Source organism: Loxodonta africana, chromosome X (genome assembly GCF_030014295.1).
Source record: "Loxodonta africana isolate mLoxAfr1 chromosome X, mLoxAfr1.hap2, whole genome shotgun sequence".
Lineage (NCBI taxonomy): Eukaryota > Metazoa > Chordata > Mammalia > Proboscidea > Elephantidae > Loxodonta > Loxodonta africana.
Genome location: NC_087369.1, coordinates 172788304 through 172806952, shown reverse-complemented (window position 1 = coordinate 172806952; position 18649 = coordinate 172788304). Strand labels below are relative to the sequence as shown.

At 42.6% G+C, this 18649-nt stretch overlaps 1 protein-coding gene across 11 annotated transcripts in view; it reads right to left on the bottom strand.

Annotated features, from left to right (window-relative positions):
- Positions 1-18649, bottom strand: part of MTM1 (myotubularin 1) — a 108473-nt gene that overhangs the window by 45957 nt on the left and 43867 nt on the right. For 9 of the 11 annotated variants that reach the window (XM_023540387.2, XM_023540385.2, XM_023540383.2 and 6 more), the window contains 2 exons: positions 11189-11299; positions 5090-5191 (listed from right to left, as the gene is read on the bottom strand). In XM_023540387.2, coding sequence (XP_023396155.1) covers positions 5090-5191; positions 11189-11299 — 213 coding nt within the window. The remainder of the gene's footprint in view (positions 1-5089; positions 5192-11188; positions 11300-18649) is intronic. The other 2 variants (XM_023540386.2, XM_023540389.2) reach the window with 1 other exon arrangement.

Sequence of the window (18649 nt, the reverse complement as noted above, 5' to 3'; positions counted from 1 at the left end):
GTTGTGCACAGGGTCTTCATGAGTCCGGGGCCAACTCAACAGCAGCCAACAACAACACTCGCTTTAAATGCTTATAAACTGGTTTCTGCTCCCTCTAGCCTGAGATCATTTTGTTGGATTATAAAAAGTTCACCAAACTGATGCCAGGCTCAGTACTAGGCACTGGAGATCCAAAGATAAAGAGAGAAGGTCCCAGCCTCAAGCAGTTCACAGTCCGGATCCTCCCTCTCCTGGAACCCCTCTGCAACATGTCCTGCCCACAGCCATCTTCCTTCGGCCCTCTGCAAAGTGCACGATCCAGGGTCTTCTCTCCCCTCCCTTTCCTCCTAATTCCCTTGGTTGGACCCGTTCCCACTTCTACTCCCTATAAGCTGGCCTTTTCCAAGGTTTTGGTTTTGGACTTCTCTATGTACCCCGAGGTGACTTAGCCACGGACCCCCAGGTGGGAGTTCCCTGAAATTTCAGGTAAAATTTTGTTTATCAGTACATTTTTCAGAGGAAGAGAAATTAGAGTTGAAATTGTACTACCAAAGGAATCCACAACTCCAAGGGAATTAAGAACCACTATTCCAAATCTCTGGAAACCCTGGCGGCATGGTGGTTACGAGTTCGGCGGCTAACCAAAAGGTCAGCCGTTCAAACCCACAAGCCGCACCCTGGAAATCCTATGGGGCAGTCCTACTTTGTCCTATGGGGTTGCTATGAGTCGGAATTGACTGGACAGCAACGAGTTTATTCCAAATCTCTACCACCTGTCAGTCTGTTGTACTGTGGTGGCTTGTGTTTTGCTGTGATGCTGGAAGCTACGCACTGGTATTTCGTATGAATTTGTCATATCACTTATGCTAGACTGTCACATTCCCGAATGGGACTCAGTATCATTCTTCCTGTACTGCTCCTCCTCACTTGTCCTCACTGCTCCCCTCCACACACCACGCAGTACTCTGCAGGCACTGACACTGCTTTCCTAAATTAATTTGATTCTAAAACAATGTGCGTGTCCACCTGAATACCGGGGAGTGGTATTCCAAGGTGGCCCAGTAGTTAAGAGCTTGGTTACTAAACCAAAAGGATGGCAGTTTGAATCCACCAGCCACTCCTTGGAAACCCTATGGGGCAGTTCTACTCTGTCCTATGGGGTCACTATGAGTTGGAATCGACTCGACGACAACAGCTTTGGTTTTTTTTTTTTTTTTTTTGTATTATTCCAAGGGCAGTGTCAACTGCTGATCTGTTTGGATCTTATCTTGTATTGTTTTGGTATCTGGTTTAAAACTTTTTATTTTTAAAGGAAGACTTAGTGGCTAAAGCTTAGAGGATGCGATTTTCCAAAACTTTGTACGGGCAATTCCGTTCTCATTTTTTCTCTCGTTTGTTACCCTGTTGACTTCCTGAGGGAAGAAGTAGCGATTCCTAGCATAGATATGAAAAATACAGACTTCAGAAATTAATCCCTCTGTGGATGGCTCTAAGGAGCTGTGGTGATACAGTGGTTAAGCGCTCAGCTGCTAACCTAAAGATTGATGGTTCAAACCCACAGTCACTCCATGAGAAAAGATGTGGCAGTCCGCTTCTGAAAAGATTAAAGCCTTGGAAACTCTGCAGAGCAGTTCTACTCTGTCCTCTAGGGTTGCTGTGAGTCAAAATCGACTCAACGGCAACAGGTCTGGTTTTGGCGGATGGCTCTAAGAGCCAAACAGAAATTCCAGGTTCTAGCTGTAGGTCCACAGCACTCAGAAATCCATCTCATTTGTTCCCATATAATGATTTCTTCTTCAGTTTCTCCTAAACTGGAGTTCAATTAAAAAAGCTATCATTATACAACTCCCATGCAGAAGTCACGCTGAGGCTAGAGAGATAAAGGCCAAGCCCTGCCTTGATGAGCTCACAATACAGCAGGGGGGCAGACATTCGCTAAGGCAGGTTGGGAGACGCGCTCTAACGGAAGGCTCTGGCAAGCCCAATGGCGGAACAAGTGAGAGGGAAGATGAATTCCCACTGGGGGATGGAAAAGGCCTGGGAAAGGGCTAAGGATTTCAGCCAGGTGTTGAAGGATGTATGCGTGGAAGATGGATGTTGAACACAGAAGGGACTGTAGGTCAGGGAAGAGTAAAAGCAACGACTCAGGAGCTGGGAAAGTGCAGCGTACACCAGAGAAGCACAGGGCAATCTGGTGTGGGTGGAGTCAATGACGGACATGGAGAGATGTGATCATACCTATATTTTTTTAAAACTGGCAGCATTGTGTAAGATGGGTTGGAGGGGAAGGAAAGTGAAAGAAAGGAAGCCAGTTTGGAAGCAACTGCAAAAGATCATGACGCAAATCAGGAAGCACAAGTAGAAATGGGAAGAGACGTTTGAGATCGGCTAAGGAAGTAGAATCTACAGGATTTGGAACTGATGTGGCTATGGGAGGCAAGGTAGAGGAAGAAGAAAAAGTTGACTTCAAGTTATCAAGCCTTAGCAAATGAGAAATCACCCAACTTATAGGACACATGGAAGGAGGTTAGGGAGATGATGAGCTTGGGATTCTCAAAGACTTATAGATGAAGGTGTTTCAGGGTCAGGCCCATTAGGTTCACCCAAGGACAATATCAGGGCTGGATTTAGAAGTCATCCACCCAGCAGTGATAGCTTAAGCCATGGGACTAAATGAAATCACCAAGAGAAAGGGAGTAACATGAGAAGATGGCTAAGAGTGGAACACTGACAAGATGCTTACAGGATTTATGGGAAAAAAACAGAGGCAATGGAGACTGGGAAGGAATAGTCAAGATGGCACAATAACACGGGAGCCAAGTAAGAAGGCTTTCAAGGGGGTGATTATAATTTTTGAATACCAGGGAGAGATGAAATGGCAAGAAGATTGAAATGAGTCACTAGATTTGACCAGTAAGAGGTCATGAGCTCAATGAAGGTAGCTTCAATAAAGCTGGATACCGGAATGGGCTGGAGGGAACTGTAGATGAGGCTAGGCTAGACTATTCTTTTCAGATGGTTGGCCCTGAAGTGAGAGATGGGACAGTAGTTTAAGGCAAAATCTGGTCTAACACCTGACATATTTGGGAGTAAACCCTAGGACAGACAGAAGATGCCAGTCCTTGCTTTTCTGAACAGAAAGTACACTGCAGAGGGTGACAGGTCCTAACACTCAGCCATCCTTCAGCCACAGCACCATGATTGTCTCTGAAGTGACAACCTAAACAACTCCCATCTTGAAAATAAGATAGAACATTACATACTTTGACACATAGCACAAGTTGACACCTGCTGTGTGAACCATTCTTTAATTTCTGAGAATTTACGGCCAGATCTGCAAAACCCAAGACAGAACGCATTCCCTAACTGGGCTTTTGTGAATTAGACTGACATTTTGACCTTCATTATTATTTAGAAGATGTGTTCCCATAAAAGTCCTTTTATCTTTTTTTTTATCCAAATACAGTTAAAAATATTTAATAAATATTTTTTCACATTACATATTTAACCAAAAACTAAGAAAAGGCTGAAAATATATTCTAACTATATGATATGATCATTTGTTTTTAAGTACTACGTTTTAACCTGTAATCAACCTATAAGTACTTCATATTCTTCTAGACCTGAATGGTCTTCATGTAATTGTCCATCCATCATGAATTTCCTTTGACTGAAACAAGTGCTGGTAAAATATGGGAAGGGAGAAACCTTGTTTCACTAGAAAAAATTTCAGGCCTTTATTGCAAAAAAGAAAAAAAAATTAAAAGACAGTTAGAGGAAGAACTGTAATACAAAGCAGTTCTTCTACCTAATGACCTCTTTCATTACCTTCAGTTTAGCCTGCAGTACATTATCCCATGTTACTGCTAGGTGCCGATGAGTAGGTTCCGACTCATAGCCACCTTATGCACAACAGAATAAAACACTGCCTAGCCCTGCGCCATCCTCACAATCATTGTTATGCTAGAGCCCACTGTTGCAGCCACCGTTATCAGTCCATCTTGTGAGGAGGGTTTTCCTTTTTTTCACTGACCCTCTACCGAGCATGATGTCCTTCTCCAAGGACTGGTCCCTCCTGATAACATGCCCAAAGTACGTGAGATGTAGTACTTATCCTAAAATAAAGGGGTGTGTGTATTTACACGCATTCTTTCCTGGCTCTCTCCTTAGCAGGTGTTTACCTCCATGTTTGTTTAGAGTCATTCAGAGGGGGAGGGGGTGGAGGGAAGAGTAGATGGAGGTAAGGTGAGAAGGAGAGGAATAAAAAGATGCAAAGAAAGCATGAGAGAATAAAAGACAGCAAGACCACGGCAGGATATAAAGAAAAATTGTTTTAAGAGCAAGGCTCCTGGAAAGGTTTATTTCAGTCACATGGTAGAAAAAAAAAATAAAGGAAGAATACTCAAACAGTAGAATGAATAGGAAGGCCAAGTTTTACGTACACATGCTGAATCCCCTTATGGACTAAGTCACAGATTATAACTAATTCAATGCATAATATATCTATCCTGCCATATATATACTAAATGCTATCAAATGATATTTGAAATGCCATTCTTTTAAGAAATAAACCCGCCCAATTCAGCTACTCTCTGCAATACCTATACTACACATCTGTATTTTCAAAGCATGTTTGCCTAAATGACATTTAGGCTCAAATGATTTGTCCCCATTTCTCACTGAGCCACAAAAGCCTGACACGCGTCACACATCAGGTGCCATGCTGGAAGCACTGGATTCTGGGATAGAAGTGCACACTGCTGACCAGCTGCACTGAGCTGCCCATACCCTACCTCACTACCTTCTCTATTTAAAGAGGGCTGGCCCAGACGGAGGGCACTTGGGGCTGGAAGAGCATGAGTTTCTCTGAGGGAAGCTACCAGGCACACACAGGGCTCCCATCGGCCTCGCAGGCACCGAGTTCCCGTGCAGCTCATCGGCACAGACCAGTAGGGGAGACCTAGGCCCTCTGGGAATGATAAGTGTTTAATAAACAGTCCTCATACGCATCACACTGCAAAGTGTGACACAAACTGAATACAAGAGAATCCTGGCCCACAGACTGTTCTCACAGAGGAGGCACCCGAGAAACTCATCTCGCTGAATTTACCAGATTGTGTGCCAGGGGAAAGGCGTGTCTGGTGAGGATCTCAAACATATCTCTTCTGCTGTGGCCTTCCTGTTTCAACGCGAACCTCAGGTTTCTCATGTCCTAAGGGCAAAGGAGAATTGTGAAAATTCAGGCTTCAGATAGTCACGTTTATTAGCAAAACAATCTTCCATTTAACTGAAGGAGAAGATTCACTTACCTGAAAGGGCAATTAATCTAGATTACCAAGAAAACCTTTGTTTTAGATGCTATTTTGACATATCCAATTTAAGAATATCTGAAAACATTCCCATTGTAGTCATAAATGTAAAAACAAAACAAAGCAACTAAAGAGATGACAGATAAAAGTCACTTTGTAAGAAGAAAAAAGCAAACCTTGTCTTGCACATGAGCTAAAGTGTCTATCTACTTTAACTGGCTTCTGAAGTATTTAATTATAAAACAGTATTTTATTCACGTATCTTTTTAAAAGAGTATTTGCTATCACATATAATCTCAAAATTGTCAAACATGTCATTAAAATGAGCTCTTCCTCTTCCCTCATATTTTTTCTTTTAAGTCTCATTTTAAAATTTAGAAAATGATCAGCATCTTAAGTTCTTATGTGAGTAATATAAATGTTTTTAAAAAATTATTGCGGTAAATGTATAAAAAACATTTGTCATTTCAACATTTTTTTACCTATACAGTTCAGTGAAATTACGCGCATCATGCTGTACAACCATCACCGCTATGCAGCTCCAGATTTTTCCATGGCCCTTAACAGAAGCTCAGCATCCCCTAAGTAATGACTGCCCCTGCTCCCTCCCTTCTACCCCTAGTACCCACTGCTAAACTTTGGTCTCTATATATTTACCTATTCTAAGTATTTCACATAAGTGAGATCAAACGATATTTGTCTTTTCGCAACTGACTTATTTCATTCAGCATACGTTTTTAAGATTCGTCCACATTGGGGTATGTATCAGTACTTCCTTTCTCTTTATGGCTGAGTAGTATTCCATTGTAATGATGGACCCCATTTTGTTTATCCATGCATCTTTTGATGGAATTTAGGTTGTTTCCACCTTTTGGCTATTGTGAATAATGCTGCAATTAACACTGGTGTACAAGTATCTGCTCGAGCCCCTGCTTTGAAGTCTTTTGCGTCTGTAGCCAGGAGTGGAACTGCTAGAACATATGGTAATTCTATGCTTAACTTTTTGAGAAACCACCAAATTGTTATCCAAAGTGGTTGCACCATTTTATAGTCTCACCATATAAGTAATATATTTTTCTTATATAGTTTTACTTTCACGGAGTTCTATATAAACCACGTTAAGTACCTCATATTAATAGTGACTGCTTCCAGGAACCAAAAAGTAATGACCCAAACCAGATTTAAAAGATAGCTTCAAATACGTATCTCTTTTATAAACTTGAGGTTAGTAACCTTCTTTTACATAGAATTCGAACAAAATACCCATTGCCATCAACTCTATTCTGACTCATAGTGACAGAGTAGAACTGCCCCAACACGGTTTCCTAGGCTGTAATCTTTATGGAGGCAGATTGCCACATCTTTCTCCCCTGGAGCCAATCACAGGTTCGAACCCCTGATCTTTGGTTAGCGGTCAAGCTCTTAACCACTGCACCACCAGGGCTCCTTCCAAACAAAATAGGCTCCTTTAAATGTCAACTTGTGCTGTAAGTCAAAGTATCTAATGTTCTATTTTCTTTTCAAGACAGAAGTTGTTTAGGTTGTCTCTTCAGAGACAATCATGGCGCTGTAGCTGAGGGATGGCTGAGTGTTAGGACCTGTCACCCTCTGCAGCGCACTTTCTGTTCAGAAAAGCAAGGACTGTGCTGGAGCCTGGAGACAGAGTAAGGCTGAGACAGGCTCAGCCCCTCCCTCTTGGCTGTTACAATCTTTATATTTTTCAAAGTGCTTTTCCATTTATTATCTCAAGAGTATTCTTGAAGCCTAGTAAGTTTTTGTTCTGAAGGACCAGCAAGTCTTGCTATATACAAGCCATCCCAAAATGCAAACAGCAGCAAGCGAAGTCTAAATAACTAGACTCTAAAACATCCAGTGAACGACCAAGACCGATCACTCTGAATACAAATGGCAACTACTGGTCCTTCCCTGCTCTGTGATTCTGTGCTTTCATTTTTAAAAGAACAGGATAAATCCAACAACTTATACACCCTCTTTAAAGTGGTTTACCAAAATATACCTGCAGAAACCTGAGATATTAGTTGTTGGTCCATGATGCAAAGTAATAGTCAAATGGAGGAAAAAATTGCTCCAATGAGATGATATACTTTAAAAGGCAGGGTTGGCAACCAGTCATAAGTACAATACTTGATTAGCCAAGGACCCTCAGGGATCAAGGACCTGTGACAAACTTTCTTCCTAGCAGTCATGGCTTAGCTGATAACTCTGTACCGTCATTCTCTTAACCACCTGGCCAGAAATTACACCATTTCTAGATACACATTTATTCTGCTCCCTCAGTAATTCTAACCACTACTTTCAATGTGCCAAAATACAAATAATCCAAGCAACTGCTTTTTGCCATCCAGTTCAGATCTAATTAAAAGGCAGAAGGAATTACTACTCCATCTTTCCAACAAGAAAACTGTAGTGGAAAACGCAAATAAGTCACAGGCAACAGATCACCAAATCTCTAACAGAAATATGAGCAGATACTAAACACTGAGTTCTACCTGGGACCTCTGAGCCTGACTTGTCAGGGAAGGACGCCTGGGAAAGATCCTTGCGGCATAAGAGCCTCCCAGTAAGACCCTCAACCTATTCAACTACTGGGTCACGTGGGGATGATGCGCAAAGCCTCGCTACGTTATCAGAGCTGAAGCAAACACGCCCCATTACAACAATTCTGAAGGGCTGATTTATTGAGGCACCATTCCCACAACGCATCTCTAAATAATACACAAATGACTTCTGGCTTCAAAACACAAGTGTCTTTCAACATACTAAATGGGGTAAGAAGTAGACGAGAGAAGGCTTTGTGGTGGCATGGTTTTCCTTTTTTTTTTTTTTTTTTTTAAGACTCCAAGTTGTCAGCAGGGGCTGGAATGGGACCTGGGGGAAGAATTCACAAATTCAGAGCCACCCTTGTAGGCAATACACCTGCTGCCCTGTTGCTGGATGATGTAACGGACAGCCACTATGGGAAAGGTGCTACTGGGAAGCAGAAATCTCCATGTGCAGCGTGGGCAGGAAAAAACGTGTCAGAGCTGTTTCGGGAGGATCACGCAGTTATATTACGGTTATTGACTGCAGACGAAAGCTGACCTATGACAGACAGGATGGTGAGTCTTCCGCTCCACTGCACCAGATTCCTTCTATACCAATTTCTGCTGAGAAAATGAAATCTGATTCTTGTGACATCAGTGTTGCCAGGGAGATAAAGACTGTGCTACTACATTGTTCCAGGCCATCTGCTTTGGGCTCACTCAAATTCCAATAAATGTACGTATAACACTTCAGAATTATGCTCCGTGAGTTGTGCCTAAGCATTTAGTCAAAGGGCAGGAGTGTGCTTTGTCTTATTAATTTTTTAGTTTGGGAGGGGGGGTTAATGTTCAACTACAAGTTTTTCCTATTGACAAGACAGTAAATAGAATTTTTAAAAAACCCTATTAGAGAAAGTTACTTCAAAATCAAAATAGCACTCTCATTCTCCTTGGGTGCTTTGCTATAACATTTGACTCCCGTGGATCCTTTCAGGCAAAATGCAAACCCTTCCTTAGAAGAAATCCCCAGTTTATGGTGATGGAGCTTTGGCAATGGACACTGGCGACGGCTGCACAGCATGATTACTATAACTGATGTCACTGAATTGTACATGCAAAAAATGTTAAATTGGCAAATGTGTCACATACATTTTTACAAGAACAAAAAATAATTTTAAAAAGTACCATCTCTCTAGATCCCAAAGAGTAGACAGTAGCTGGGATTGTAGAGAAGGTAGCTCACATTAAAATGGAAACAAACAAACAAAACTGAGGGGAGGAGTGATGGGGGATTTCAGTTCAAGTTTAATAATAAGATAATCCTTTGGTCCCTGATAGAGTGTACTAGTCTTGATCGTTTACAAGCTGGAGATAAAAACATCCTACTGTGTTCATAATCCAAACATAAATAGAACAGATTGCTTTTTTTCCAAATCACGAGTGCATGAGACTAGAAAAAGGCAACTTTGGTTCTAGTTCTGACTCTTCCATTGACTCCTTGGGCAGCCTTAGACAAGTCATCTCATTCAACAAAGGCCTCATTTCAGTTAGCAGCCAAGCTTTTAACCAGTGCGCCACCAGGGCTCCTTGCACAGATCTTACAGCACATCAAATGTACATACAGAGCATTTGTATCTATAAACCTATTGCCATCGAGTTGATTTCCACTCATAGGGACCCTACAGGACAGAGCAGAACTGCCCCATAGGGTTTCCAAGGCTGTAAATCTCTAGGGAAGCAGACTGCCACCGCATCTTTCTCCTATGGAGTGGCTGGTGGGTTTGAATGGCCGATTTTTTGGTTAGCGGCTGAGTGCTTAACCATTGCACCACCAGGGCTCCTTCAAAGTTCAGCCCAGGTCAACTTTTCTATGGCCCTTGAGCTGAGAATGTTTTTTACATATTTAAAGAGTTCAGGGGGAAAAAAAAAACACAAAGAAGAATATGCAACAGAGATCATAAGTGGCCCACAAAGCCTAAAAATAGTTACTATCCGGCCTTTTACAGAAACAGTCTGTCGACCCCAGGACTAGATCGAAGGTTCACAGTCATCTGAGATGCTTTAGAGAGTCCCAACCTTCTGGCTCCAAACCTTCAGAGACTATCTCACAGTTGGATTTGGAACAGAACGCAAAGATCCACATTTTACAGTTTCCAAGGTTATCCTGACACATATCTAGGTTGGACAACCACTGGAACAGATCACCTCCCAAATTCCCCTCCAGCTCTTTCCAGGATCAAGCATTAGTCTACACATTGCAGTCTGCTGATACCCAGTACCTGGAAGGCAGGTTTTCTTGCCAGAGGGTTTATTATGCTGTTTACAAAATGATCGTTTCACTGTGTTTGGATCCCAAATTTGCCATTTCCTATGTGACCTTGGCTAAGTTACCTCATTTTTCAGATCCTCAGGCTCCCCACCTATAAAATGGGGATGCTACCACAATTTTATTTTACCACCTACCTCCACATGGTGTTTGGACTGACACAGAGATGTGTAGTAAAACAGTTATTATTACAACTGATTAAATTTTGTTATCAAATCTGTGCCTCTCACCATCCTGAAACAAAGTATCAGGCCACTGCCTTTTAAAATTATCTAAGCAACAGGAAACCCTGGTGGCGTAGTGGTTACGTGTTATGGCTACTAACCAAAGGGCCGGCAGTTGGAACCTGCCAGGCGCTCCTTGGAAACTCTGTGGGGCAGTTCTATTCTTTTCCTATAGGGTCACTATGAGTCGGAATCGACTCGACGGCACTGGGTTTCATTTTTCGTTTTGGAAGCAACAGTTGGAGCCCTCGGCAGTTCAAATCCACCAGCCGCTCCTTGCAAAGCCAACGGGGCAGCTCTAATCTGTCCTACAGGGTCACTATGAGTCGGAACTGACTCTAGGGCACCTAAGAACAACAACAAGAAGCAAAAGTTACAAAGGTTGTTAGAGTTAAGGACACAAGCTGCTTACAAAGGGAAAATGTTCTTGTATTCCTCCTTCCTTTCACAGAGTGAAGGTGTCCAGCTGGTAATATGTCCTTATCAAGGGACACCAGGAGCAGGCTTCAGAAAAAACTAAAAAGCTTAAAAATTTTTTTATCTATAAAGTTTTCTTCCTATCAGTCAAGCTAACAAACTGACCAGCTCCTTGACTCCACATACTTGGTGATGCCAGCAGGTCAGTTTTATGGGAACTATTTCCCTCAGTCATTTTAGAAAGTTCCACCATGAAGGTCTGAAGAATCATTTCCGGGATCTTAGCTAAAAAAGGGACTTTGATCGTTCTTGAAACCCACATTAACTTGCTACTATCATTCGGCACTCGTGTGTCTTTTTCTTTGGGCAAGAAAGTACTGAATCTCTTACTTTACAAGTAATATCTAAACCATAGGAATTTTCTCCTCTACTTGTGGCGCCTCCCATTTTTTCAATTCTTGAGATCACACCCAGAGGAACATCAAGTATTAGAGCAGAATCCTGTAATGGACAAAAAGACAAAGTAAGTATTTCTGATAGTATAGAATTAAAACATCAAAAACATACAAAATGACGACAACCGTAAGCTTTCAGGACCCATTTATGAATAAACATGTGATCTAGGTCACACGTGAAAGAGCAAGTGTTAAAATAGTCAATTATGCAATTAAAATGTATCCCCCAATACGGCCCCATTCCTCACTGCCTCCAGACTAACTTAGACTAAACTTCTAGCTATGCAATTCAAGGGCCCGGTGATGCTGTGTCTCTGCAGACTTCTCTCCCATGGCATCCTACGCTCCATCCACAGTGAACTCCTTCACCATTCTTCAAACATTTCATTGACAATCAGGCCTATGTGCTTTGCTCAAGGCATTCACTTTGCCTGAGATGACCTACCTTTCTCCAAATACCAAAATTCTCCCCATAGCTTATGACTCAGCAGGCATCACCTCTAATGAAGCCTTGCTTCCCAATTAGATTAGATGGCTTCCTCCTCTGATGTCTCACATCACTTGCTTCATTCTGTCTTGTTACCATGTATTTACATGTCTGTATTCTCCCACTAGAAACCCACATCTGGAAGGAGTGCCTGTCTTAGTCACTGGTACACTTTCCAAAGCACATGGGCCTTTACGCATAGCAATGCTTCTCAACGCGGAGCCCAACTGGTCCGTTGACTGCTGGTAGGATGGAGTCATGTCAGTGAAGTAATACAGCAATTGTCACAACAAGCTAATCACAGCAGGTGCCACGTACAGAATCCCTCCTCTGTGCCTGGTCCTGCAATAGGGGCTTTGCATTCATTGTCTTGTTTTATCCTCACAACCATTCCAGGACATAGATGAATCCCTGTTTTCCAGCGTGGCAACCAAAGTTTTAAAATTTTTCAATAACTTGCCTAGTAACTATGGGGCAGGGCTGAGATTCAAGCCAAGGTCTGGCTGATACACATCTAAAGAGCCACAAAAATGTTCCTATCCTTTGACCCAATGATTTCACTCCAAAGAGCTCATCTTGTGGCTATCATTCAACAGGAGAAGAAAGGCAATACGCATGAAGATGCTGAATGGAGCCAGTGGTGGACATCTGGGTGGAGAAAATTATAGTCAACAGAATGGATAGGCACGCAGCTATTCCAATATTTATGGTACATGGAAAAATCAATTTAAGTAGAAAAAACCCAATGCCGTCGAGTCGATTCTGACTCATAGCAACCCTATAGGCCAGAGTAGAACTGCCCTATAAAGCAGTATCCAAAATACACTGTTGACTACAATAATGTAAATACCTATTAATATGAACAAAGATAGAAAGGGCTATGCACATTTCTTAATCCGAATTTGGACTCTGACAATAAAGAAAAAAGGTATTTGCTGAATTTTTTTTCTTTAAAATGTCCTTTGGGGAGGATAAAATTAAAATAAAGTTTTTTCTCTTAACTTTAAATCCTTCTCCTTAAAATATGATACAAAAACTAAGAACTTCCTTGTGAAATATAAATCTAGCTCATGGGTTGTCTAGAAACTCAGAAAGCCTAAGACTGCAGTAGCCTAGAATACGGCTCAGGGACAAAAACGAATGAACGACTGATACACCCAACAACTTCGGATGAATTTTAAGAGCATCACGCTGAAGTGAAAAAAGCCAATCTCAAAAGGTCACATACTGTATGACTGCGTTTAGCCAACATTCTTGAAACGACCAAGTTGTAGAGATGGAGGACAGAGAAGTGGTTGCCAGAGGCTGCAGAGAGGAAGGGTACGACTATAAAGGGGCAGCACAAGGGAGTTCTCTTGAAGTGATAGATTGCTGGTGGTGGTGACACAAATTTATACATGGAATCAAATGCTAAAGAATTACACACAAAGACATAAAACAGAATGCATGCAAAAATTGGTGAAATCTGAGTAAGGCCTGTAATCTAGTTCACTGCCCTGTGCCAATCAATCTCCTGATTTTGATAAAGCAATATAGTTATCCGGGGGACCTGGGTGATAGGTAGTACATAGGACTGCTCTGTGCTATTTTTGCAAGTTCTTATGAGTTCATAATTATTTCGAAACAAAAAGCTTTAAAAAGTTATTGTGGTGTAGTGAAAAGAGCACAAGTTCTTGAGTTGGACAAAACTGGTCGCAATCTGAGCTTTGACACTTATTAGCTGGATGATTCCGGCAAGTTGCTGCATCTCATTTACCTGTGAAGTACGCAGGATTCCAGATAACGCACCTAGAATGGTGCCTGGCGGGGGGGGGGGCTAGAAAACAGTGGAAATTGCTGCTGTTGTTATGGCAAAGCATACCTTAGTACTTGGAAGGCAGAGCTGTGCTCTGCAAATACAGCAGATGACTATGCTCTATCAAGCATCTAAACAGGTCTTTCTCTTTGTACCTATCAGGAGGCATATTTTCGCTGCTGCTATGGGATGAGACACCTAGTACATGACTCTAATCCAAAGACCTAAAGAAAAAAGTGCTATTCGGTAACTGTGTACATATAAAAAAAAAAAAAACATATATAGCTGGATATTATAAGACATTTATTTGTCAATACAATCTATTAAAGACATAGTATCAAGCAATTGATATCAATTACTATGCTTAGGTTATACTGAGATTTATGGGGGCCTGTAAAAGTTCGGGAAACCCTGGTGGTATAGTGGTTAAGTGCTACAGCTGCTAATCAAAAGACCAGCAGTTCAAATCCACCAGGTGGCTCCTTGGAAACTCTATGGGGGCAGCTCTATTCTGTCTTACAGGGTCGCTATGAGTTGGAAGTGACTCAACGGCAGCGGGTTTGGTTTTGGTAAAAGTTCAGCTGTATTTCTAAATGTCAAACTTGTACCTAAAATACACAGACTGGTCACTAAATGAAAATGTGATATTCTAACGTCAATATGGAAGCAAGAATGCAAAAAAAGGGGCAGAGGAATTCAAAGTGCGATGAAGTTCTGGCCTTGCTGTCCTCTGTCCCTGTACAGAGGATATTCCATAGCTCTGACTGCCTTGACCCAACCTAAAACAGAAAATGGGACACTGAGGAGACACAGATAGGTTCTGGTCAAAAGTGACCAAAGTCTAACGAGGCTACTTGCCACGTTCTCCCTGAATGACAGGTTCAGGATCAGACAGCTCAGCTGGCCAAACTGGAAGATCCAGGAATAGGAAAAGTAGCCTAACTCTCTAGAAACCTGAGTCTTCACTATCTAAATACCATTAAATATTTAAGGATTCTCAACTGTCCATTCTAGCTCAAAATTCCATGCTTAGGTTATTATTATTATGCTTAGGTTATATTGAGATTTATGGGGGCCCGTAAAAGTTCGGTGGGTTTGATCTGCTGGTCTTTTGATTCTCAACTGTCCATTCTAGCTCAAAATTCCATGTTGTTGTACCTCTAAGGATCTAAAAGAATTGAGAAGTAAATATGACAAACTAAAACAAACAAACAAAAAAGCAGGCAACCAGCGTCACAAAACAATTTGTGTATTGTTTAATGAGAAACTAATTTGCTCTGTAAACTTTCAGCTAAAGCACAATATAAATAAATAAATAAATAAATAAAGCATTCGCTATCTCTCTCGAGTGCATATTAAGTAACAAAAACTGTACTGGGTACTAGGGGTCCAGGAAGATAAACAAGATGCACATGCTGCGCTTGGGGGTGAAGAGGGGGTAGGGGACTTGGCACTAGTTGGGAGATGAGATATGTTTACCAGAACGACCACAATGCCAAATCGCTAGTGTCAAGAGCTATGAGAAAGCTTCAGACAAAGTGGGGTGGGAGGTGTTCTAGATCGAACTGTGTCCCCCAAGAAGACATGTTGAAGTCCTAAACCCTGTGCCTGTGACCATGACCATGTCTGGATATAGTTTTTTGGGGCAGGTGTTATCAGTTAAGTCATACTGGAGTACAGTAGGTCCTAATCCTAACCCCTCCAAGTGATGGTTCATATGAAGGGAGAACAGACATGGAGAACAGTGTCACATGCAGGGGGACAACAGAGGCAGATGCATCTACCAGCAGTGAAGGAACTCCAAGGACTGCTCGATGGGTCACTTTGGTGTGGCCTTTCTAGTCTTATAGCTCCCACCCAAGTGATCGGCTGGAACTGTGCAAATAAGGCAATTATGATCTGTCAAGGGGATTAGTCAATTTTGCCTTAAAAGAGAGTCAATTCCAGAGCAGAGAGAGGATCCCACCATCATCAAGGAAGAACAGCCAGGAGCAGAGAGTGCGTCCTTGGGACCCAGGATCCCTGTGCTGAGAAGCTCCCGGACCCAGGAGACAAACAGCTGTAACACTAAAGACAAGTGAGAAGCAGTGGCAGAGAGACAGCAACAGGAGAGAACGGCAAGGTAGATCAATAGGGGACAGTGCAATGGGCTTCCTGGCCGACGGTGTGAGACAGTTGAGCGCCTCTGGGGCAAGTCTCACTGCTGGAGTGGGGTGCCTCTAGGCGTTTATTGGCAGGGGCTAAAAGCTTTGTAACACTTGACTGAACAGGGCAGAGGCCTAGGGCCAGAGAGACATGTGCCGTCGGGCACAGCTGAAAAGGAGCTGTCCTGATGCAAGAACTGTATCCTGAGTGTTCCCAAGCCTGAATTGTAACGTATTATTTCCCTAATAAACCCTGTAACTGTAAGTATGGTGAGTTCTGTGTGGCCATTTCAATAAGTTATTGAACCCAGCAGAAAAGTAGAGAGTGCCATGGGAAACATGGTGGGTGTCAGAATTGGTAAAGATGGCAGAGACAGTAAGCATGTCTGACCTCCGCCTCATAGGAATCAGCCTTGGGCTGTTCATCTTGATTCTCCTTCCCCCTTGTGAAGTGACAGGAGACAGACACTGCCCTCACGTCATTTTTACACTAGGAAAGAGACCTGGAACTCTCAGAGTCCCTAGAAGGAATCAACACGGCCAAGACCCTAAATTTGGGCTTCTTCTAGCCTCCAGAACCGTGAGGCAGTATGTTTCTGTTCTTTAAAGCCACCCACTTTGTGGACACTAAGACAGGAAGTCAGGGGCAGCAGTGAATTTCTTACTGATTGGATCACATGAAAGTTCTGTGGCAATGACGACATTAAAGATGAGACTTAAAGGATGTAATGATAACGTTTGGAGATTGGCCTTTTGGAGGTAACAGACACCAAATGCACACATGAGGGCAAATAGGAGGATTTTATTAAAAACACCAACAAACAAGTGGGCTGGGTTTCAGACAGGGTGTTTAGGGAACTACCTGGAGAGTACACTGGGCTAGGATCAGGGAATCTGGGACCCATGGAATGTGTTCTGAGACAGGGAATGGCGCTGTATGAGGATTCATCTTAGCAGCATTGAACAGCGTGGACTGGAAAGGAAGGACCATACACAGGAATCATGGAGGCTAATGCTTTAGTGGAAGTGAGAGGCTATGAAGACCTGAAATTGGAAAGTAACTGAGGCAGGAAGCAAAGAAGGAGGTAGGTGTAAGAATCTGCTGAGCTACTGGGGAAGATTCAAAGACAACTCAGATTTAGGCCTAGGTTATCTGGGATGATTGTGGAACCACCAAGAGATGTGAGGAACACAAGGTGTTTTGGAGAAAGAGAACACTGTCAATTTTATACATAACTGGGTTTGAGGTTATGATAAATTAACCACATACAGATATTCAGGAAGCAGCTCGAAACACAAAACTCGAAGAGGTCCCAAAGGCAGCTCAAACTCAAGATGTCCAGGACTAACCACGTGATTTTTCTCTCTCCAAACTACATCTTCCTCCAAGGTGTTTTATCTCAGTGGCTGGATTCCACCCTCCCAGTTATAAAAACTAGAAACCTAGGAGTCATTCTCGAGATTAAGAGCAGATACCCTCAGTCTGGGTTATCCTCAGTCCAATCTCCCATATCTACCTCTCAAATCAATTTTGAATCTATCAACCTCTCCAATTTTACCAGCAACTTCTCCGGACCACAGCAACAGCCTAAGTGGACTCTTGGCATCAACTATCTGCTCCTCTTACAATTTGTTCTCCACACAACAGCCAGGGTGATCTCTTAGAAAAGCAAATCTAATGCTATCACTCTTAAACTTCTGCATAAACCACTTCAAAAGTTTTGCATCACTCAACTCTAAAAGTCCAAATGCTTAACAAGGTCTATGAGGCCTATGTGATCTAGCCACCACCTACGTCTCCTGTCTCACCCCTCACCATACTTTCCCTACACTCCATCCACACTGTCCTCTTTGCATAGTCCCTTGATTTCAGGGCCTTAAATCTCAACCGCTGTTCCCTTGGACCTCTTCTCTTCTCCCTGCTCCACATCTAGGTAACTTCTATTTTTTCTTTTTTCAGTAAATAATTTTTATTGTGCTTTAAGTGCAAGTTTACAAATCAAGTCAATCTCTCACATATAAACTTATATACTCCTTACTACATACTTCCACTTACTCTCCCCCAATGAGTCAGCCCGCTCTCTCCTTTTGTTACCGTTTTGCCAGTTTCTAACCCTCTCTACCTTCCCATCTCCCCTCCAGACAGGAGATGCCAACACAGTCTCAAGAGTCCACCTGATACAAGTAGCTCACTCCTCATCAGCATCTCTCTCCAACCCATTGTCCAGTCCCTTCCATGTCTGATGAGTTGTCTTGGGGTATGGTTCCTGTCCTGGGCCAACAGAAGGTTTGGGGACCATGACTGCCGGGATTCCTCTACCTTCAGTCAGACATTAAGTATGGTCTTTTTGTGAGAATTTGCGGTCTGCATATCACTGATCTCCTGCTCCCTCAGGGGTTCTCTGTTGTGCTCCCTGTCAGGGCAGTCATCGGTTGTGGCCGGGCACCATCTAGTTCTTCTGGTCTCAGGATGATGTAAGACTCTGGTTCATGTGGCCCTTTCTGTCTCTTGGGCTCATAGTTATCATGTAACCTTGGTGTTCTTCATTCTCCTTTGGGTTGAGACCAATTGATGCATCTTAGATGGCCGCTTGTTAGCATTTAAGACCCCACATGCCACACGTCAACGTGGGATGCAGAATGTTTTCTTAATAGAATTTATTTCGCCAGTTGACTTAGAAGTCCCCTTAAGCCATAGTCCCCAAACCCCCGCCCTTGCTCCGCTGACCTTTGAAGCATTCAGTTTATCCCAGAAACTTCTTTGCTTTTGGTCCAGTCCAGTTGAGCTGACCTTCCCTGTATGGAGTATTGTCCTTCCCTTCACCTAAAGTAGTTCTTATCTACTAGCTAATCAGTAAATAACCCTCTCCCTCCCCCCCCTCATAACCGCAAAAGAATGTGTTCTTCTCAGTTTTTACTATTTCTCAAGATCTTCTAATAGTGGTCTTACAATGTTAGTCCTTTTGCCTC